Source organism: Lissotriton helveticus, chromosome 6 (genome assembly GCF_964261635.1).
Source record: "Lissotriton helveticus chromosome 6, aLisHel1.1, whole genome shotgun sequence".
Classification (NCBI taxonomy): Eukaryota; Metazoa; Chordata; class Amphibia; order Caudata; family Salamandridae; genus Lissotriton; species Lissotriton helveticus.
Genome location: NC_136067.1, coordinates 1,822,803,610 through 1,822,827,681, shown reverse-complemented (window position 1 = coordinate 1,822,827,681; position 24,072 = coordinate 1,822,803,610). Strand labels below are relative to the sequence as shown.

At 47.0% G+C, this 24,072-nt stretch overlaps 1 protein-coding gene across 2 annotated transcripts in view; it reads left to right on the top strand.

The window, feature by feature from the left end:
• The window catches only part of UBR2 (ubiquitin protein ligase E3 component n-recognin 2), a 1,610,484-nt gene that overhangs the window by 183,690 nt on the left and 1,402,722 nt on the right, over nt 1-24,072 (top strand). For both annotated transcript variants that reach the window (XM_078649714.1, XM_078649715.1), the window contains exon 8: nt 13,226-13,346. In XM_078649714.1, coding sequence (XP_078505840.1) covers nt 13,226-13,346 — 121 coding nt within the window. The remainder of the gene's footprint in view (nt 1-13,225; nt 13,347-24,072) is intronic.

The window sequence follows — 24,072 nt, the reverse complement described above, 5'->3', positions numbered from 1 at the left end:
ATGGTAGTGGAGGACATGGTCAATGGGCAGTCTCATAATATTCTTACCTTTTACATTCCTTCCCAGTTAGCGGGCCCCATGCTGACTGCCGTGCAACAAGTAATAGTGGGATTTCCCCGAGGGGTCACCATTGTTGAGGTGGGATTTCATTATGCTGATGTCCTTTACAGCCAGACACCTCGAGGGTCTGGCCGTAACCCCAGTCATCCCCCTCCCGCCTCAAGGATTGGGCAGCCAGCCTCAGTGGGAGAGGTGTGGCGCCGCGGCCAGGGCGACTGACGCTGGAATCTGGGGATCACGGTTCGATCCCCAGCGCCAGGTTAGCCCAGCACCATGTGACTCTGGGCAATAGCTCGCTTAATCTTCCCGACGGCCCCCAGCGCCTAGAGACCCTAACGGGTGATTGTGCGCTTTACAAATGTGGATTATTATTATTATAGTGATGTATTGTGCACCTGGCACCCTCATATACTCGCCTTCATGCACACTTCTGCGGCTCACAAGACTTGCTCCCGCATTTACTTCATTTTATTGCAGCCACCGACTTATTACTCACCGAGGGTGCAGAGATCTTACCACGGGGTATTTCGAACCATGCCCCAGTAACGGCCATGAGCTCCAAGGGGAGCACCCAGTTTGCTGCCTTAACACTTATGGAAAGCACTGGAGCAGAATTCCTGGCCCAGGAATTAGATGATTTCCTGGAGTGCAACGTGGGCTGCGTGACCACGCCAGGGATCCTCTGGGGGGGCCGGCAAGGCGTATGTGAGAGGGGTTGAGTGTACCCACTTCCATAATCAGGACCGACAGAAGGCGTCCCAGATCATGGAGCTGGAAATCTGCATCGCACTGGCTGAAGCCCAGTCAGACATGAAAAATCTTGATCCGCATCAACTTGCTCTGGATAGGCTCTCACTGTGATAACTTGGTCTGGACGAGGCCAGATGGTGCTGGATGGTCTCTCAGAGTAGAGTCTACATATGGGGAGACAACACTTGTAAGCTCCTGTACTGGCTGGCCTCCTGGGGCCTGGCAGACTCGGTGGTGCCTAGCAGCCATGATCCTGACCGAGGGATTGTTCCTGAGACCCGAGAGATCGCAACGACCTTCGCTGATTACTAACATGCGCTGTGCACACATTGCCCGTGGGCCCCACTTGAGAATTTCTCACCATTGATAGTGGATTTACCATTGCGTTCCCTTGACAGGTCGGCCACAACAGAGCTGGATGAGCCCCTGACCATTGAGGAGGTGGCTGCTGTCCTGTCAGCCATGAACTCGGGCTTCCTGGTTGAATATTCTAAGAAATACCGCACATCCCTTACGCCTCACCTGCTGGCCCTGTATAATGACTTGCTAAACAATGGCTGCTTCCCCTCAGACCTTAACCAGGCTGCCATAGTGGTCCTGCACAAAACATGTAAATCCCACTCAGACTGCGCTTCCTACCTGCTGATTTCCCTTTTTTTTTTTTTAACAAACTTTTATTGCATTTTTATTTTATCAAAATAGACAATGTTGCAGGAGAATGATGGCCATCATATTAATATGTATAATTGAGTGTTAGACAAACATATCATCCTATTGAGTATTTTACAACATCGTTGTGAGTGTACAAGATCGAGTACCGATAATGAACAAAAAATCATTTACTTGAATTTCAAACCCCATCCACCCGAATCCCATCCCAAACTTGAAACTACTGTGTGACACTGAATCGCCATCAATATAAGAAGGGGAGGGTGAAGGGGAGGGCTGGAGCACCCATGTGGGTGTTTTGTGTCATGTTTATAAACCTAGAAAACACAGGTGATTATGGGAGCCACACTGTAGTATTTAACAAGTGAGGAGTATACTGCCTGATTTCCCTTACAAATTCGGAACTCAAAATATATGCAAAGGTGTTGGCCAATTGTCTACTTCATGCGCTCTCTGCTCTAATTAACCCTGATCAATGCGGGTTTATGCCCCAGCGCAGTACTTGGCACTGTATTTGCAAAGTGCAGGTGGCGGTGGTATACGGTCATCTGCTTCACTGCTCAAATGCTCTCCTTCTCATAGATTGAGAAATTGTTTGATTCCCTTGACTGGGACATCCTGGCCCAGATGAGCTGCCGACCCGGGTTCATTTCGTACGTTTGGACCGTATGCATGGGTCCCACAGCGCATATTAGCCTCAAGGGCTCCCTCTCCGGGGATTTTCTGATCCAAAGGGGGACTAGACAGGGTTGCCCCCTGTCCCTCCTTTTGTTTCAACCTAGCAATTGAGCTGCTGGTGACCTGGGTCCACTGCGACACTCCTCTCCGGGGGTTCCACTAGAAGCCAGGAATCGAGTAGGATCGTATCACACTTTATGCTGACGACATTTTGCTCATCTTGAATGACTCAAAAGCACTTGGGCCCCAGAATACTACATATGTACACTCAAAGACCTTGCTTTTCCCATTGATTGGCCCTCTCCACGACCATAGATAGTGGGCCTCCATCCTCCTTAGGCGGCTTAGCTTCCTTTATTTGGGCATGTTCATTTCCCCTCTCTCGGACTTGGCCTGCTTGCTGACTATGAAGACCTTGATAACGTATATGCATGGTGATATGGAGCAATGATCCTCTCGTTCCTTCAATATTATTGGCAGGATTGCCTAATTCTAAATGATGGTGCTGCCACACTTTGTCTGTTGTGCAAAATTTCCTCCATGTCATTTACAGGACTTGGTTTCTCTCCGTTTAGGCCATGGTGGGGCCATTCTTGGGGGCTTACAAAGTTCCTTGTAAGTGCGTACAGTCAAGCTTTGAGGACGGCCTTGTGGCGGCAGACTTTCGTCTGTACTGCTGGGCCTCACAACTGGGGGTACTGATGACTGGTTATTTGGACGCTATGAAAACCTGGCTTATCGAGGGAAAACCTCCCTTCTACCCTACCGGACTTGAACACAATGATCTTTACGACCTGGTGCGTGGCTGTGCTGTGGGCTGGTTGGAGAGGCTGGGCTATGCTCCGGACACCCCTGTGGAGGGGTACTTTGCTCCATCATGCATCTGGCCTGGGGAGGTTTGGAACATGGGATCTGATCAGCGTCTCCCTCCTGGGGGATGTGTGGTAGGGCTCTCGCATGTGATCAGATTTGCAAACAGAGTTCCATTTGCAGCACTTGCAGTTCTTCAGGTTCTTTGCCTTTCCCCTCCCGTTTCCACTGCACCCTGTTCTATTGCGGCTTGTTTTTCAGCTAAGGGGAACTTTTTGTTTCACTAGTGTATACCACAATGTCAGGATTGTGGCTAGTGACATACTTAAAAATGACTTGGGTAGTCTGTATGACTTTCCAAGCCGTATAATATCCCACAGCTGCCTGCCTGTTACTGCATGGCCCTTATGCACCCTTAGTATATCTTATTCCCCTTTTTATCATTCTACTGTAGCTCTAAGTTAGGTAACCTCATAATAAATGTGCAAGCTCCGTCACACCATGCACCTTTTATTCTTTCTTGTTGTAACCGTCTTGTGGAGAGTCTACACAGTGTTCTGCCAAATAAATTGTGTGAGACAAGTCTGTAGGTGATCCAGAAAGACTCCCTCCATGGGAATAGGAAATTCCTGTTACAGGTATAGAAATCTTGGCAGGACATTTCTTTTTTTTTTTTTTTTTTTTTTTTTTTTTTTGTAAGACCTTTATTCACAAATAGCAAGTGACACAGCATGAGCCTACAACCCGGAGGCCGGCCCGCCATTCCATATTATTGTTCAAAACGTATATGTACAGTGTTTTTTACACGTATGTTCGTCGTAGGCCTCATAGCACGCTGTCAGTCTGAGTCTTACATTTTACATGTTATAAACAGTAAAGGAACAACATTCCCCAACTTAAGACCTAACTGTATCCTCATGCACACCCTATACAGTGAGTGAGATCGTGTCTCGGTGTCCCTAGTGTAGCCCACGGTCGTCTCCAACTCTCATTCCAGACAGCACTCATTCTAGCACCCGCAGTGTATCCGCTAGTCTTCCCCGGCGTCCTGCAATGAGTTCAGATAGTCTGTCAAGAATCCCCACATGTCCTTGGGTTTCGAGTTCGCTGGTAAGTCCTCTTCGTATGTTTGGAGTCTGTCTCGACATGTGGACATATCATGCAGCCATACTTTCGTGGTTGGTACCTTGCGGCTGTGCCAACATTGCGCCACCTGTCTTTTGGCTAATAACAGGGCGACGGCACAAAACTTCTTTTTCAGCGCCCTGAATTGCGGTATAATCCCTAGTAGACAGATCTGCGGAATGCATTTCACCTCATCCCCTAACATGATCGTGAGTGCGGCAGTAACCTCCGTCCAGTAATCAGCCACTTTCGCACACTGCCATGCCAGGTGTACAAAATCCGCACCTTCTCCATTACAGCGCTTACAGCTGTCTCCCTCTCGTAGCCCAAATTTATGCATTTTCACAGGAGTGTAGTAAGCTTGGTGCAGGAACTTGAAATGAATAATTCGCAGATTCCCATTGGGTGTCAGTATCTGTGTTAGTGCGCATGCGCTACACCATTCTGTGTCTGACAATGGATTATCCAAAAGCACATCCCATCTTGCCTTAGCCTTATGTGTGTGTCCTGCTATTTCGGTTTGTGCAGCAGTGTACAGTCGGGACACCAGGTGAGAGAGGTCTGCCGTAGTGATCAGCATTTGCAAAGGTGTTAGGGCGTCAGGTTCTGCTGGGAATGAAGGGTAGTGTTCCCGTAATGCCCTCATCAGTCTGTAGTATGTGAATCTAAACATGGGAGTCTGATTTTGAATGTAAGCCAAGTCGGAAATGCCCAAAAATTTGCCTTCTTGAAACACATCAGACATTTTGTTGATCCCAACTTTGTGCAGTAGAGATATCCCCACTTTTTCGTTAGTGACCGACAAAGCTTGATGGTTCCGTAGGGGCATGTCCGGAGCATATAATGGGGTTTTGTGAGCCAATTGCCCCAGTTTGTGCCAGGCTTTGATCGTTGTGTCTACAGTGTTGATGTCTTTCGTGTGAAGCGGCGGTCGCTTATGCGATAATATCTCAGATAGGGGGACAGGATGAGCATCTCCCTCCTCAATGGCCACGTGTGTGATAAAGGGGACCTCATGGAACCAATAGGCTGCGTACTGTGCCTGAGCACAGAGGTAGTATAGTAGAAAATCAGGCACCCCGAATCCGCCCTGTGCAATCGGGAGTGTTAGTGTCTGTAGATCGACCCGAGCTTGTTTACCTGCCCATATCAGGGTTAGAACCAGGGATTTTATGCGACGGAAGATCTCTGGTGGAGGCGTAATAGGTATGTTGTTAAAAAGGTACAATAGCTTAGGCAGTATGTTCATTTTTACGATCGCTATGCGATCAGCAATAGATAATGGTAAGTGAATCCATCTATGGACCTTTTCTTCAAGTTTGGAGAGGGCCACACCATAATTCGCGCGCAGTACTTCTTCAGGATCCCTGTGAAACATTACCCCTAGGTAGCGGATCGGATCTTGTTGCCATTCTAGTGGATAGTCCACTTCAAAAGAAACGGTGGCGTCAGTGAGAGGGATGAGCGAGGATTTGGACCAATTAATAGTTAATCCCGAGTGTCCCCCAAATCGGATATACTCCCGAAGCAGCGGGTTCAGATGCACCCTCGGATCCCGTACGTACAGCAGCATATCGTCTGCGTAGAGCGATATATGTAGCGGCCTGGAAACAAACTGCAATGCCGATTCCTTGTAATTTTGACGCACTATGCACGCTAGTGGTTCTAACGCCAAAGCGAAGAGTAGAGGTGACAGGGGGCAGCCCTGCCTCGTACCTCGCCCAATATCGAAAGGGGCTGAAACATAGCCATTGACGCGGACCCTCGCACTCGGTGCAGTGTACAGTAAGGTGATCCACTGGACAAATCTTTTAGGGAAACCCATCCTGTTGAGGACAAACAACATATAACTCCATTCAATGGAATCGAACGCTTTTGCAGCGTCGAGTAGTACAGCCGCCGCCCCAACCGAGGGCTTCAGGTAATGCGCTAGTGCAAACAGGGATCTGGTATTGTGTGAGGTGGATCTTGTGGGAACGAATCCCGCTTGGTCCGGCAGCACTAGACGTGTCATCAGAGGGGTTAATCTAACAGCTAGCAATTTCGCTAGAATTTTCGAGTCCACGTTTATGAGGGATAGGGGTCTGTAGGAGTCGCAGTTCTCAGGATCCTTGGAAGGTTTGAGAAGTGCTATTATCATCGCCTCCCGCAGTGTTGGAGGGAGCGATCCGTTATCAAAGGAAGCACCATACATAGCCACTAAGTGTGGGGCAAGGATGTCAACAAATTTTTTATAGAATTCGGATGTGTACCCGTCGGGACCCGGCGCCTTACCGTTGGGGAGTGAGGCGATTACCTCAGTGACTTCCTCTACTGTGATTGGCCGAGCCAGATATTCCCTGTGGGCATCCGACAGCCAGCCAAGTGCCACATCATGTAAATACGCGCATGTTTCATCTGCCATAGCCACGGGTTGTGATTGGTATAGCGCACTGTAGGAGTCCACAAAGCACTGCACTATATCCGTGGGTTGCGTACGGAGCATGCCATCCCCGGATTTGATACGGAGTATAGCCGATTGCCCTCGCCCCTCACAAATTTTACGCGCGAGCACCCTACCTGGTCTACCCCCTTCGCCAAAAGCCCTGGCCGTGTGTTTGCGATCTAGATAATTGAGTTCCGACGTCAGGAAGTCAGCATGTTCGGAGTGCAGTTCGCGCAATTTGGGTAATATTAATACGTCCCGTGTTTGTTCGTACCGCAGTTCCAAATCCCTCATTTGGTTTTCACAGCGGCGAATTTGGCCTCTGATGTCTTTAAGTATACCTATGGTGGTGCTAATGCAGACGCCTCTCAAAGTAGCCTTAAAGGCCTCCCACAGTAGACATGGGTCATCAGTAGTCTGTGCATTATCAGCAAAATAGTCTTTGATTGCCGTAGTCACTGCAGTAGTATATATAGGGTCTGTGAGGGCCTGGGAGTTGAAACGCCATTGAAAGGGGGGGGGTGTGTAATGAGGGATCTCCAGCTGCAGCAGTACCGGGTTATGGTCTGATAATGTGCGCGGAAGTACCTGCACCTTTCTCGCCCACAGAGCAACGTCTTTAGACCCCAACCAAATCTTGGCAGGACATTCATTTTACTTACACTTGTTAGTCCTAACCATTTAACATAAAGATGGGACCATCTATTCAGGTCTTCCTTGAGTTCGTTTATAAACGCCGTATAGTGTATCCTAAATATGTCTTTCACGTTTGGTGTAAGCTTGACCACCAGATATTCAATGCACCCCTGTGCACACCTAAACAGGGATCTCTTTTGTAGCTCATTTACTGTACAGTGCCCCAAAGATAGATTCAACATTTCAGATTTAGCATATTTGATATTATACCCCGACACCCTCTCTAATTCTTTCAAATCCTAATTTACTGCCATTAGGTTTCTCTCCAAGGATCCAAGAATCAGGAGAACCTCATCTGCATATAGCAATTTTTTAAGCTCATCGCTCCCAAATGTGATTCCCTGTTCTTGCGGCGAGGTTCTTATCTTGCACGCTAACAGTTCCTTACTTAAGGTAAGGAGCATTGAGGACAAGAGACACCCATTTCGAGTCCTCCTCCCATGTTATACTTGCTACAGTAGCCCACTATTAAGAGAGCTCCTTACCTGTGGTTGTTTGTAATTAGCCATCACCATGTTGACAAATTTGTGACCCATTCTCATCTCCTAGCGTCATATCGTGTAAAAAGGACAGTTTTCCTGGTTGAAAGCCTTTTTCTACATCTAAAGCCAGCCAGCAATATTGCAGGTAGTTTTTTCATGTGTACCTTTTTGAGTAGATGGGAAAACCCATTAAAAGTTGCTGAGGGTCAGAATTCCCCCACCCAACCCACCAACTCCCAACCATATACTGGTCTAGGTCAGGATTGGCTAGTTCTGGGAGGATCTTTTCCATCCTCATCGCAAGTATCTTTGTATATAATATTTTGTCTATATTAAGGAGGACTATCTGTGTATGGCATGAGCATAGTTTGTTTTTTACATCCCTGCCCGGTTTAGGAAGAACCTTAATAGTTGCCTCTTCCATCAAGGGTGCCACTCTGCTTTCCACTACACAATAGTTAAAGAGGGTAGTTGGTCCAGGGACTAGTCTGATAGTGCAGAATCCATAGAAGGCATCCATAGAAGGCTCTAATAAACCTATCTGGGCTATGTTAGGCTTGAGCACATAAATTGCCTTTCCTACTTCTCCTACCTAGTGGGTGCTCTCAGTTCCTTCCCTTGGAGGGTGGTGACTATCCTCTTTAAAATATGTCTGAGCCAATGAAATCTTTTTGTTTTCAAATATTCAATAAAGTTGATTATCAAAAAAAAAATATATGTCTGAGACCATTCTGGATCACAGTGTTCCTCCTACATAGTCTGGTGCAACATTCCTTTGGCTTTCAGCTGCTGATGTCAGTCTATCCGTTAGTTCCTGTGATCATATAATCTCTCTCCCGTTGACCTCTTAAAAGTTTAGCCAGTGATGTCCCTACCTTATCTTCTGAGACATGTGCACTTTGCATCAGCTGTAAGAGGATGGCTTTATCTCTGTTAGGGTATGCAATCCGCAAATGCTCTCAGAATCTAACCACCATCCAACGCAGGGATACTGGGGATTGGCATTATCTTGATTCTTCGAATCCCTTAGATCTTCGAGTTTTTGGGTTGCTAAAGCCCAAAACTTCCTCTGATGTGCTTTAAATCCAAACCATTTCTCCCATATCACTGCATCAAAGGTGGCCCATAACCCCTTTTTTTTACCACTCCATTGCCATCCGCTTCGAAATAATTCTCTGCCTGTTGCCCTAACTCTGGAATCGGGAAGTCTTTCCTAATTGAAATGTAATATGTCCACTCTAAACAGTCCAGTCTGGCTGTTTTCTACACTCTCTCCTTTCTCCATAAACTCTTGAGGGAGGTGCATGCCTTGTTCTTTCGGGCACCACCAATGGGCCCCCACTGTCTTTATCTGCATCTGGACTTTCTTCTCAAATTGACCCTTGAAGAAAGTGCACAGATGGGGTTGCTTCCCCACGGACAGCGTCTCAGATTTATTGGCGTACCTTTGCTGACTGATGTATTATTTGGGATAGGCTTAATATCTACATTCCTTGTAATTACAAAACCCCATCGATCACCTAGTCCTTCTCTCCTCCCACTGCTGCACCCAAAAAGCCCCACTTCTGGGGCACCACCAAACAGCCTTTGACTGCGCAGCTGTCTTTTTTGGCAGTGTTGAGTGTGCTGGCGTCGTTCCGCCCACCCACTTTTCTCTCTACTGTTAGAGGGGCTCGGCAGTCATATTGGCAGGGGGGGTCTCTTGCACTCACACCACTCCGATCTGCAGTGCTGTGAGGCCTTCAAAACACGGTTTCCTTGTTTTCAGCTGAGATTCACAGGTGAAGATTGGCAGGGGAGGAGAACTCCTATGTACTTGGCATGGGGCACCTCTTTCTATTACCTATGCTGTTGTATCACAGTAAGCCTGTTACTGGGTCTGGCTGGCTCTTTCTGGCTATATTCTGCCTGGGTATAGGGACGGGGTTGGGGAGCGGCAGCAGTTTATATATGTTGCAGGCCAGGCGCCCCCTCATTTTCAGGCTTGCTATTGTATTGAACGCTTATGGCTAACAATGGATAGATGGATGGATGTTGATTGCCAAAGCAGATCTTGCCTTTGCATGCTGGTGTAATGGTTATTATTATTTTTATTACAAACATATGGCACAAAAATGATGTCATATGGTTACACTGAACATTTTAGATGTACACCTAACTCAGAGTTCTTAAAACTTTTTTGCTCTGATTCCCCCCCCTTAAGCATAATGCTTTGAAGTTGGGCCCCTCCTCCAAAACTATATGGCAAGGATTTGGGGAGTGGGAGGAGGAGGGATGATCACAGGGGACGGGGATCATGAGATCATTTCAGGGGTGCTTTTCTGCAGCTCACAATCCACACTAAATGTGCTTATATATAAAAGCAACAGCATCAAACAAGAACAGAATTGACAAAGAACTCTACTGCACATACACCACCCCTTGTTGTAAATATTTTTGTCCACCCTAAGCGTGGAAGGGTATACTCAGACATGAGTCCCTTGCTCATTGCACCATCAGGATTCAAGCAAGCCGGGCCGAAGACGGCTGTAATGCCAGAAACCGGTCCCCGGAAGCTTGTTTCCTTCCCAGTGTAAGAATTGGCTTTTGTAGTTTGGTTTGCCCTGTTCCCATCATGCACTGGGACAGGAACAGACTAATTTCCATACAGCCAGGTTCTGAAACTGGGATGGTGCAGTGAGCTAAAAAACGGTGTTGGATCTAGCCCTGATCTCTTGACAGGGTGAGAGTATTCTGCTTAATTCAGAGACTCTGTCCCTCACCACCCCTTGTTGTAAATATATATAAAAGCAACAGCATCAAACAAGAACAGAATTGACAAAGAACTCTACTGCACATAATTGGGGTGCTGAGGGCCCCAGTGCACTCCCCCTGCTGTACTTAATAATAGATGTAGCCCTTATAAGCAGGCTATCACGTCTTGTTTCACTCCTTCCCCACCATGTCTGACCATCACTCCAATCTTGAAACAAGTCTGATCTCTTTCCGAAAGAAAATGAGCTGCTGAATGCTGCACCCCTTTTTTGTGCCAAGGGCGCCATCTGACCTAATGCAGCAAGAAGAATGAACCCCCATGCCCACTTTGTATTGCAAAAAATTCATAATTATGATGTAGTGGGCCCCTGGGCAAAAGTGTCACTGCACCCGTTTCACCAATGATAGGTACTGCCTTGCTGTCACCTCAGACGTTTGTTAACAACATGGGCTCTCATCTCCACCATCCCTCTCCGTCCCATCTCTCATCATCCCGGTCCCTCCCCTCTCTGTATATATAGTTGGACATTATGAGACTTTTTAAAAGTGCCATGTATTTACAAAAACTCACATTTCTGACCGAACAGTCATATTGTTATTGCGACTATGATACCTTTGTTGTACTGTAGCTAGCCTCAATGGCTAACGGCTAGGGCGCTCGACCTTTGACCTGGGGAACTGGGTTCGAGCCTCGGTAATGACGCTAAACCTCCTGTAATTCTGGGCAAATCACTTAAACTCCCCGTGCCTAACAAAAATGAATGTGTGTGCTCGTGTAATGTAACTGGTGCTATGTAAAGCGCTCTGATACCCGATTCGGGTCAGGTTTGCGCTAAATAAAACTCTGAAAAAAACAAAAAAACCCTAAGCCACTTCTTTTCAGCTAGACCTTGGCTGCTTGTCCACATCCACCCCTGAGAGCCAACACCAGTACTCAAAGCTTTGATAGTTCTTGGCTGTCCCTGCCAGTGATAGGATAAGGAAAAAGTAGACACATTTCTAATAAAGCTTCTACATATTTAGTGCATGCACACACTTTTACTCTCTTACATGTGCACAGGAAATAACACGTATAAATATGTAGCTTTCTCTGAGACACGCACAATCACACACACATTTTAAATTGCCCTGCTACATATATAGCTCTTTCCTACACACAAACACCTACACACACAAAGAATCAGAACCAGAATACATCTACTATACAATTAATTAAAATTCTTACAACAGCATATCTTTCAACAGTAAAATGCGAAGAAAAATAAATCACAGACTTCCTCCCACTGGAATACACCTTAACGCTGTGTAAAGACTGCATCTATGGGCAGACACGAAGACGGAAAAATCGCTCTCGCATGAATGCAATCAAATGTTTCAATTCTGGTCCTAGAATGTGTGAGATAAGCAATCTTCCATGGATGAAATTTAAGTGCTCAAGCGCTTTTCATGTTTAGCTTACAATGCCTCATGCAGTACATTTAAAAATGCTGTGCTAAACCAACCAACTCTTTCCAGGCATACACTAATTCTAATGAATGAAGTGCTCCTCGCGTAAGATGAAGACTTCTGCAATGCTGCCACCTTTCCCTCTGTTTTACAGGAAACAGCCCCCTTCTTAAAATAGAAATCAACTATAACTTGTCTCCATTTAAAACAATATCTATGAGTGACCATATCAAATGCATACCGTTTTTACACTTTTTTACACTTTTTTAATGTTCTTTAACTGCTACATGTAAATTAAGACAGCCTGGAAACGCGACTTTCGCGCTTTCAGGTTATCTTCATTTACATGTAATTGCAGACCCATTTGCATCCCCATGGAAACACATCCACTGTTTGAAGACTTCTAACCTAAATGAACCATTCATTTGCTTTCTAGCGGATACTCATATTTAAAACAGATGTACTTTTTTTCGTGCACATCACAGAAATAGGAGTCTTAGCACAAAGGAAAAGGCGCAATATGATTTGTATTACGGGCAACTGGAGACCTAGTTTAAACACTGAGGATGACTCAAATAATAATATAAAAGCACAAATAAGGCAAAGAAAATAAATGAGCAAATTTAAGTATTGGTCCATCAGCCCTGGCACTGAAGTGCACTCCCTTTAAGGCAGATATGTATATGTGATCATGCAAGAGAGGCTATTGCTGAAGTGCACTGATCTGTTTCCCCATACTTTGAGCTGTTGTAATTAGAAGCAAACATTTGAATGATAGTTGAGATGAACAGTGGATGATGAGGGCTTGCCCAAAGTAAGTGAATGATTACATATGTCTTATAATTTTTATTACTTGAGGCTGGCAAGAACCATGTCTCGAGCCAAAACTGAGCTGAAACAAATGATGCACATTCGGTTTGTTGATTTCTCTCTCAGTAATGCATATACAATTATTTTCTTTAGGTAATCCCACTATCCTTCAGTTCTCTTTCTCCATTCAACTTCTAAAAGTAATAACTCTGTGCATTAGTTTACTTTGTCAGTTATTTTCGAATATAAATGATCTTTCCTCCGAAATTTTGTTCTAAGTTGATTTTTCTTTTTTGTGTGAATTCCCTTTTTCTTGTAAAACTCGTGGCACAGACATTTGTGATATACATATTTTCCTATCTTGGTACATAATGGGAAGTGGTTAAGACATATAACATGTAAAAAGACTCACATTTATTAACTGTCACCTAATTTTCTCCTAAAAAAATATCTATTTTAAGTTGTACACATCAGCATTTCCATATGGAATTTTGTTTAATGGAGCCTTTTCTTCCTCCAGAGAAATACCAGTCGTCAGTCAAAGCCATTAAAAGTGCAGGTCATGCATTCATCTGTTGTTGCTCACCAAAGCTTTGGTTTGAAAGTCCTAACATGGCTTGGTCACAGTATCAGCTATTCGGGTAAGAAAATTAGACGTTTTTGTTGATCAACCTAATTTTAGAATGACACCTTCCAGCAAGGCACATTCTAACTTCTGGTAACTATGAAATGTTTGTATCATGAGTAGATTGTCAATAAAGCATGCTAATTCTGTAAAGTATAAGCAACTTTTGAAACTCAAAATATTGATATAAAGCTCAATGAGTTATCTTTGTATGGCAATTGTAGAGTACAGTAGAACATATCCTATAATTCTAAATAGCATTTTAATAATATTTTAATTCAGGCAGCAAGTTGATATTAAAACACAGGTTGTACAATCATCTTCAGTAACCATCTCTGATCTCAAAACATTGCAATGTCATTTACTATAGGCAGTTAATTTCCTCCAGCAGAAATTGCAAATGAAGTGTAATTTTGATTCAAATGAAAAGAATAAAAAATAAATAAAAATAAAAGACATTTCTAGTTCTAGAAACCGTTAGAGCCCACTATTGGTGTATGTTTCTCTACAGGAAAAATACAATTGAATGATCGAGAAATGCGTCATTTATAGATGGAGAACTTTTACAGTTCAGTACTATGTCAATTCCAATGGACTTCACTATTTGATCGAGGCGAATGGTGTACAGGAGTTCCGTGCTCAACTCCTGCTTGAATGGGTCTCCTAAAGAGAGAGAGGTGACCTCCTAGACCTCGTTCCAGGCCGTCACTCTCCCCAGCAGCTCCGCGTGAAGTCACCACATACTGAGCCCTCCTCCTGCCTCCAGGGTTCGCGCCGGCAGCTCCTGCTGTTACTGCTCTGGTATTTCTCTCCTTGAGCACACGTGAGCGTTCCTACTCTCAAGATTTACTTTTCTGCATTAATCCTGTGTTGGGCTTTACTGTTTTGCCATTAGCGTTTTGTCTGCTTATTACCTGCCGCTGCTGCCCCGCGGCCCCCCCACCTTCACAGCCCCGCTCCCGCCTCCCTACCTACAGGCCCTCCCCCTCCCCTACTTTATGGCGGCTGATTTGCGGTCGCGCCCAAGGCAAGCCCGTCTGTGCCCGTCCGCGATCCGACCAGCGCCAGGTACTCTGGCTCTCCCAGGACCCACCGCTACGACTCTACTGCCCTCCACGCACTCAGTCCCGGAAGACACTCCGACTGCATACGAACCTCGCCGAACACCACCCAGGGACAGTTCTCGTGCAGATCCTGCGCAGATCCTTAACCATCGACTATACCCACACTACCGCCGAAGGCCCACCTGACGAACGCACAATCACTACCTTGACTTGCATCCTTCTCAATGTACGCTCCCTGCACCGACACGCCATAGAGATCTGGGACCTGATCGACACCCTCTCGCCTGACATCGCCTTCTTCACGGAAACCTGGACCAACGACACTTCCGGCCCTGACATTGCCCCTGCCATCCCCGACGGTTACAAGATTCAGAGATAGGACCGCCCCCACCGCCCAGGAGGAGGACTCGCCATGGCACACAAGACCCCCATGACTCTCCACATCCAGCACAAATGACCCCCACTCCAACACAGAACACCTCAACTTCCAGATCCAGACCAGTCCCAGGATCACGTCACGGGGCTCCCTCAACTACAGACCGCCAGGGCCTTGCGCCCAGTCCGCAACCACCATCGCCGACTCGCCGCACCCCACGCAATCACCTCCACGGACTACATTCTACTCGAGGACCTGACCTTCCACCTCAATAACCACAACTACCAGGACTACATCGCTCTCCTCGACAACCTTGGACTGAATCAGCTGGTCAACACACCCACACACAGAGTTGGACACACCCTCGACCAAATCTTCGCAGGAGGAACAAGCATCTGTTTCAGCCACACCACCTAGCCCCTCTGGACAGACCACCACAGTGTCCACTTCACCTTCAACACCACCACTGCACCCAAGCCTGTCCCGCGACCGCCACGAAGGAGCTAGAGCAAGGTCACAGAGGAACTCCCCACCACCACCTTCCTCCAAGACCCCCCAGCGCCACGACCGCCACCACCTCCGCAGCCACAGAACTTCACTGCTGGATCTCTTGCTGCGCCGACAAACTCGCACCCCTCTGCCACCCCGCCAAACAACGCCCTCTAAAGGCTGCCTGGTTCAGCACTGAACTACATGAAGCCAGAAACTCTTAAAGACGCCTAGAGAAAACCTGGCGAAACCAGAAAACCACAGAAGCACTAAATAACCACAGGAGCACCCTGAAGGAATACCACCAGTGCATAAGGGACACCAAACGGACCTTCATGAGAGTCAAAGTCCGGATCAACTTGACCAACGCCAAGGAACTGTTCAACGTCATACTGCAGTTCACTAAACCCCCCAGCGAAGCCACGGACGTCACACCTTCGCAGGAACTCTGCGACAAGCTCAGCTCATACTTCCATCTAAAGATCAAGGCCCTCTACGACAATTTCAGCGAATGGACGCCGCACACCCTCCCCCTCCCTCCAACGCCGCCTATAAGCCGACCATCATGACCTTGAATCACTCCACCGTCTAACACATTACCGCTACCATGAAGAAAATCCACTGAGGAGCCGCAATGGACCCCTGCCCACGGCTAATATTCCACAGGGCCGCTGCCGTCATCGCACCAGCACTTGTACTAACAATCAACGCCTCCTTCATGTCCGGCGTCTTCCCAGATGACTGGAGGCGGGCGGAGGTTATACCCCTCGTCAAGAAACCCACGGCCGACCCTACTGACCTGAAAAACTACCGGCCCATCTCTCTTCTCCCGTTCGCGGCCAAAGTCACTGAGAGACTCGTGAACGCCCAGCTGACCACCTTCATCAAAGAGAACTCGATCCTAGACGCCTCCCAGTCTGGATTCCGCAGCAACCACAGTACCAAGACCGTCCTCCTTGCTGCCACTGACGACATCTGCATGCTACTCGACCAGGGGCACACTGCGGCCCTCATCCTTCTTGACCTCTCTGCAGCCTTCAACACTGTTTTTCACCGCACTCTCGCAGCCAGACTTCGTGACGCAGAGATACAAGGAGCCACCCTCGACTGGATCCGATCCTTCCTCTCCGGCAGAACCCACAGGATCAGACTCCCTCCCTTCCTCTCCGAACTGTGGAGTACCCCAAGGATCATTGCTCAGCCCCACACTCTTTAACATTTACAGGACCCCCCTTGCCACCATTGGGAGACAGCATGGGCTCAGCATTGTATCCTACGTCGACGAAACCCAGCTCATCCTCTCACTCATGAAGAATCCAGAAGACACCAGACTCTCTTTCCAGGAAGGAATGAAGAACGTGGCAGCCTGGATGAAAGACAGCTGTTTGACGCTCAACTCCGCCTTGGACAACACCTGGTGGCCCCCCGCCCGCGTGAATCCACCCACTCCTACAGACCATGCACGAAACTTCGGCATCATCCTCGACTCCTCCCTCTCCATGAACCGCCAGATCAACGCCGTCACTTCAACCAGCTTCAACTGCCTTCGCAAGACCTTCAAATGGATCCCCCCGACTGCAGAAAGAAAATCACCCACGCGCTCATAACCAGCAGACTAGACTAAGGTAACACCCTATACGCCGGAATCAACAGAGCTCTACTACACAAACTCAAGACCATCCAGAACGCCGCTGCTAGACTCTTCCTCGGTACTCCGCATCACAAACACATGACCCAACACCTGCGAGACCTCCACTGGCTCCCCGTTCAAACTCCACATCCAAGTCTATAAATCCCTCAACAACATCGGACCCAAATAGCTCAACGAGAGAGTATCCTTCCACGTACCCAAGAGGAACCTCCACTCCGTCTACCTTGCCCTGGCAGAGGTCCCCTACATCCACAGAACCAAGACAGGTGGAGATCCTTCTCCTACATTGCAGCCAAGACCTGGAACGAGCTCCCTGTGAACATTAGATGTGCCCAAATCCTGCACACCTTCAGGAAGAACCTCAAGACATGACTCTTCGACTGATCCGGAGCGCCCGCCCACCCACCCCACCGCCTTAAGACCCTCACAGGTGAGTAGTGCGCTTATAAACCCCTAATTGATGATTGATTGAGAGCTTTCTTGTGATCTCCAACGTGCAGAAATTTCTCGACTGTGATAAAAAGATTGTCAGGGTCTACCCCCCCCCCCCCCACACTCTCACACACACACACACACACAGTCGGAAGATGTCCTTTGCCACTATAGAATGGAACCTCCATTTGTGATCTACCAGGCGTCGCCAGCTGAGATCATTTGTCCAATGCACATGCTATGGCATTAACCTAATCCGCCAGGTGGTTCACGATTAGGGAATTTACTCTTATGCCCTAGTCAACTCCAGTGGTGCAGCCCTTTGTGGCAGAGTACCCAGCACCCCACTCTGCCATGGTTGTTGCAGTACCACATTTGTTTTTGTATTGGATTCGCAACTTAACAGCCTGCATCTAACATATATACCGATTAGTAGTCCATCCTGGGCATGCACGTTGTGCTACAAGGAGGTAATCTGCTGTTTGACAATGTCCAAACTTGGAACAATAGCCCCCTACTGCTCCGTCTTCAGCGTTGTGCCCTTGTTATGTATGTCCTGTATATAGACCTGTTCAATCGAAGTCACTTTAGGTGTCAGACAAGTCTGTTCAGGTATTGGTGGGTCCCCTATGTCTAGTAGCATCGCAGAAAAGGGGATAGTGGAAGCTATCTCATTCTCTCATGCAGCTCTTTCGTTCATGGGGACATTGGGGCAGGGAAACCCCCTGGAGAATGTTCTCTTGACTGGGAGTCAGGTTTTTTTAAGCAGTCCCAGCCAAGGCCATGTTAATCGAGCCTGTGACCTTCCTAGCATCTCGCAGTAGCACCTCCCCTTTATAACCCGCATATTTCTCTAGCTTTTTTGCCAAGTGGTCATAAGGGTCCCCATGTGATTTCCAATGTCTGGTGATTTCCCTTTTAGCTAATATGAATGCCAAATCCTCAAATCTGCTCAATGACCTTTGTTTTGGAGGTATGGGGAAACCACACCACCAAGCAATGTCCCAGTGAACAGGGAACCTCCCTCTCTACGATCCTCACAGTGACAGTTGTCATTTCCTCCCATTAAGTTTGCAGAGTAGGTTAATGCCATAGCATGTGCATTAGGTCTGCACCAAATGACCCAGCAGTAGGTCAAATTCAGTCTTGAAGTCTTCAAAGGGGAGTAGCTCCAGATACGTTTTGATTGAGACCTGCGAGGGCAGCCCCCATGTACTTGTTGGCTACGGCCCAGGTGTGATCTTTGGTCTAACCAATTCCACACCTCCTGGGGGATTTGGAAAAATTGTGAGACCTCCTCTGTTGTCACTAGAAGTTTGGCTGGGAAGAGAATTGCATACGCTACGCCCCACTGTCAGAGCTTTTTCTTTGCCTCAAAGAAGGATGATCTTTGTTTTTGCACTTCTCTTGAAAAGTCCAGAAAGATCCTGCCTGTACTGTTCTCCAGAGGAAGGTTCCCTATGCTCCTGGCTTGTTGCAAAATGTGATCCCTGTCTTTCCAATATAGCAGCCGTGCTATCACAGGCAGTGGCAAGGCCCCTAGGAGTGAAAGTCTCACCGGCACTCTGAGCGCCCTTTCCAGGGCATATAAAGAGGATAGGCTCCTCTCTGCCAACTCCTTCTGAAGCCATATTTCCAAGTAGGCTATCATACAGGCCTCTTCGATTCTCTCTGGCAGGCCTATGATTCGGATAGTATTTAGCCACAAGCAACTTTCAGTATCCTATGCTCGCACTTCCAGCGTTCAGAACTTGGCCTCCAGTTGCTATTGTCAATACAGGCGGTAAGTGTACTATGTTCCTCTCGGCTGTAGTAACTTGTTCAGCCAAGCGGCGATGATCATCCCGCAGTATTCCCATGTCGGTCACCAGTTTGTCTATTTTGGTCTCAAAGGCCTCAAGGGGGTCATGATCTTATTCCAATTTTATCACAGTTTTCCCACCTATTACTCAAGCTGTCATCCATTGGAATAGTGTCTGTGTCCTAGTCTCTTTTCCGGTCCATTTTCCCCATCTCTGGCGAGGGGAGGGGCAGGCGGTGTTTGCAAATTGCTATGTGGCAATGCAAGGGTGCTGTTAGGTGTCAAACAATCGCCAGGAATTGTGTGTGGGCAGTAGGACAAACCGGTCTTTATGGGGTCCAAAGGTAAGTTAGCAGCAGTGGTAGTGGTCTCTTGGCTCCACAGGGGCTCAGTCGTCTCCCAGCTCTGATATGCTATGCGGTGAGCCTGGCGTTCTCGTGAAATGAAATGAAATGAAAAGTGGGTCTTATATAGTGCAACTGTCACTCCTAACGGAGTCTCCTGGCGCTGTAAATGACAAGGATCAATTGTATAGAATAAGACCTAGATAAGGTCTAAACAGCAGGCATCAGATATTCCAAAGATCCATGTCTTTAATGCCTGTCTAAACTACCAATCTTGTTCAATTACTCGGAGTTCCTTTGGCATGCAATTCCATGCCTTTTCTCCCAGTACAGTGGCTGATTTCCCACCTCTGGTTACTAATTTGAAGCCCTGCACTTTGAGAAAAGCTTGCAGCACTAGATCTTAGTGTTCTTGCCGTAGTATATGGTTTGAATCTTGGTGAAACATATATCGGGCCCAAATGACAGTGTGCTCTAAAAGTTGTCTGTAGTAGTTTGACCAAAATTCTTTTATGAATTGGGAGCCAGTGAAGGGTCTTCAGGGCAGCAGAGGCCGACGCTCTACGTGGAAGCCCTAGGACCAGTCTAGCTGCAGCATGCTGGACTACCTGTAGTCTCCTCAGGGTGGTTTTATTGATCCCTGCGAGGAGGCAATTATAGTAGTCCAGTCACGATAATATGAGAGCCACAGCCACTGTTTTCTTGGCAGGCTGCGGGATCAGGTTAAAGAACTTTCTCAAGGTTTTTAGAAGACTAAAACAAGTCACAGTTATCTTCAGGACATGGGGTTTAAAAGAAAGGGAAGAGTCAAACCAAACGCCCAGATCTTTTGCAACCTCCACCGTTGATGGGAGGTGGTGGGGGTGGGGGCTGTAGTATTATCTGGCACCAGTCCTTTGGTTGAAAGAGGTTGTTTTTACCGATAGGTAAAATTTCTGTCTTGTCAGTGTTACAGCAGAGATGATTATCTTTCATCCATTTTATAACTGCTGTAAAACAAGATTTGAAATTTTCTTCGGCATCGGTAGAATTCTTATCCAATGACAGAATCAACTGAGTGTCATCAGCGTAAGATGTGATTTCGATCCAGTAAGTCAAAATCAACGAGATAAGAGGAGCCATATATATGTTAAATAAAAGTGGACTAAGTGAAGCCCTCCTGTGGAACACTAGTAGAAACGGTACGTGCTGGTGAAAGAAAAGATCCCAACGAGATCACCTGCTTCCTATTTGACAGGAAAGTGTAATCCATGCCAATGCGGAATCAGATATGCCACAAGATCTCCATCTGGCTATCAGGATGTGATGTGAAATGGAATCAAATGTGGCAGATAAGTCTAAAAGGATCAAGACTGCCTTCTTGCCGTTGTCCGTTCTAAATTTAATGGTGTCCGATATCTCGAGCAACACTGACTCAGTCGAGTGTTTTGGTCAAAAGCCGGATTGGCTGGAATGGAAAATCCGTGTTAACACCGAGTAACTAGAGTTTTTTATATACTATTCTCTCTGTAATCTTACCTAGGATTGGTAACAGGGATATGGGCCTGTAATTGGAGAGGTTAGAGGGATCAATGTTAGTTTTTTTCTTCAATGGCTTCACTGTGGCAAATTTCCATTCATCCGGTACAGTACCGGTAGATAGTGCAGAGTTCACAATATTGTTAATCACCGCATTCACAATAGCGAATGATATGATGTAGTAAGATCGGGGGGCATGCGTCCAATGGGGAGCCTGATTTACAGCCAATATCGCCTCCTTGGTCTGGGAAAGCGTGGTAGTTTGGAAGGCTTGGAGGACAGGCCTGTCCTCTCTATTTTCTGGCACATGCCCTTCAATGAGCACTGAGAGATTAAGGGTATCGAAGTTCTTTTGAATGACCTTGATCTTATCTTCAAAGTTTATCGCGATTTCATTCCATAACTTCTGAGAGGGAGGGATTTCTACATGTAAACCTTTGAGATCTGTGAAAGATTTTACAATTGTGAAAAATTCTTTTTAATTATGCTTTGCCAGAATTATTTTATTATGGAAATATTCTTTTTTGGCTTATTTAATAGCTGAATGTATCGTTTTCTAAAGGTTTTAAAGATCTGAAAATTGGATACATCATATCCCTTTCTCCATCTGCGTTCTAACTGTTTGGACTGCAGATGAAGTCCCTCCAGTTCTTTTTAAAACCAAGGGCCGTTATGAGTTTTCCTTTTATTCAATCTGACCGTACACTCAGTCGGGGCTAATTCTTCGTCTATAGACATGATCCAACCGTGGAACCGGCGAGAATCCTCTCCCGGTTCTCCCGTGAGTATTGGAACCTTTTCTTGGGCGATTGAGGGCAAAGAAGGATTAGTGGCTAAAAGATGCCATTTCCTCCTTGGTGCCCCTACTTCGTTCTTCATCGCCACACAATGCTTGTTAGGGATTGGAAAGGCTAACGGATTAAAACCGTGATCACACCAGACCTGTGGAATTGGATTTCCTGTCCGAAGTGAACCGATGTTGGTACAGACAGCATCCAGGGTATGTCCTGCTCTATGTGTTGGTCCCTGGACCATTTATTTCATGCCCAGCAAATTGACCGTTTCCAGGAAGGATGTAACCCCTGGGCTGTCACTGCATTCCAGGTGCAGATTAATATCACCAAGTAGTGAGAAATTTGAATATCTAAGCAAAGCTTCGCTGAGGGCATCTCCTATTGAGTCCAAAAATGCCTGGGGGGCGATATATCAAAGCCGCAGAAAAGGAGAAGGTATTATTAATAGCACAACAAAAGCCCATGTGTTCTGCTCCTCTAAGCCCTGGTAAGGTGAAAGTTTTCCATTGTAAGGTCTCTCTATGTAAGATGGCTACTCCCCCCTCCTTCCCAACCCCCACCGTCCTCTCTATCTTTCCTACAAATTGTAAATTTGGGTGGCAAAGCAACCGCAATGTCCGGGTTAGAATCTTCTTTTAGCCATGATTCCGTAACACATAGGAAGTCTAAATCATTATCCATGATCAATTCCTTAATATCGAAGGCATGTCGACCTAAAGATGGTGAATTAATTAAAACCCCCCTCCCAACACCCGCCTCGTGACAGGCTCCATTTACTTCTTACCTTGTTTTAAAAGACTCATAGAATGGTATCTGTAACTTACATTTCCGGCATGTTATCAGGCCTCTGATTTTATTAACTTTTATATAGTGTTCACAATGTTTATTGGTGTTTAATTCATGCAGAGACTGGCAGCATGGCTGGTCGCGTGTCGGGTGCGGACGGGCTTGCCTTTGGCGCGCCGCTGGCGCGTCCACTGCGTGTCAGCGCCCTTCCCTCCATTTATGCAGTGCTATTGGATGCTGTGTCGAGAGACTAGACCGTCTCTTGAACAAAATGGCGGCAGTAATTGTCCGACCGGAAGTGGGGGGGAAAATATTGCGTCAGCGCTCACTCCACACAATCAGCAAGTGCTGTGGTGGACCGGGGAGCAGACGTAAGAGATGCTAAAGCCCCAAAACTAAAAGCGTTGTAAACACCTCATGTTTCACCCTTCAAAAAACACGGAATGCACAATTTGATCCACAACAGTTGTCCTTACAATTATCTGGCCCCCAAAGTAATTACAAAGCTATAAACATTAAGAGCTACGGTGCAGTGCACAGAAAAAACGTAGTTTAAAACGAGTAAAAGCAATGAGGTTAACTTCTGATAGCAGCTGACCTTGTCAGGCCTCAGTATGCGGGCATTAACCTGTGCGGCTCTGTCATTTAGGAACTTGTCCCCTCCATTCGATGCAGCGTTAGGCTATGTCTTCTACCTGAGGAACCCAGAGTGTACAGGTCCCAAATGGAAAGTCTCTAGGCTCAGCAGTGATCCAACCGCCGACCCCGCGGTTCGTCAATATGCCTGGACTGCCCACTGCTCGAGGGAGACTGAGGAGGGGCAGGGGGGAGAGAGAATGATAACCCAATGTCCTCTCTTGATGGCTCCCTCCTCAACATGTCCCACTATGGAAGAGAGGTCGCAACAGTATGTCCCTCAGCCAGTGTAGCCCCTGTGGTGGGTTATCCAGTGTTCACATATAATGTGTTCCATTTGACGGATTTTGGGAGAGTTCAAGTCTTGTGCGGCAGTGCACTCCACCGCAGAATCATAGATAGGGCACTTGAAACTGCTTTCTGAGACAGTCTGCTCCCACCCCTGTCCTCTGTGACACCTGCGGGCACTCCCTAGAGTCCCATACCATCTGTAGATCTTGGAGGGAGATATGAGATGGGGGGGGGGGGTGTACACCTGAACACCCAGCTACGCTGTTACATGCCAATCCAGCAGTTGCTCCTCTGGTGTGTGTTTAGATTCTCTCTTCTTATAAGTGGTGCCGCCGAGGCCCAGAGGTACTTAGTTTGCAGTTACTTGGGCCAGTGCCTCCCTGACCTGCTATGCTGGACGGCTGGGAGGGGAATGGGAGACTCTTCTCGAGGGAGCTCCCACTTAGTAGTGGTGTTAACGTGCTGCCCTTGATGTTTAGCCCCCCCCCCCCTTTACTGTTGGAGTCAACTGAAATGCAGTGGGTCGCTGCCCCGTGCCACTCAATCCCTGACTTGGCCTT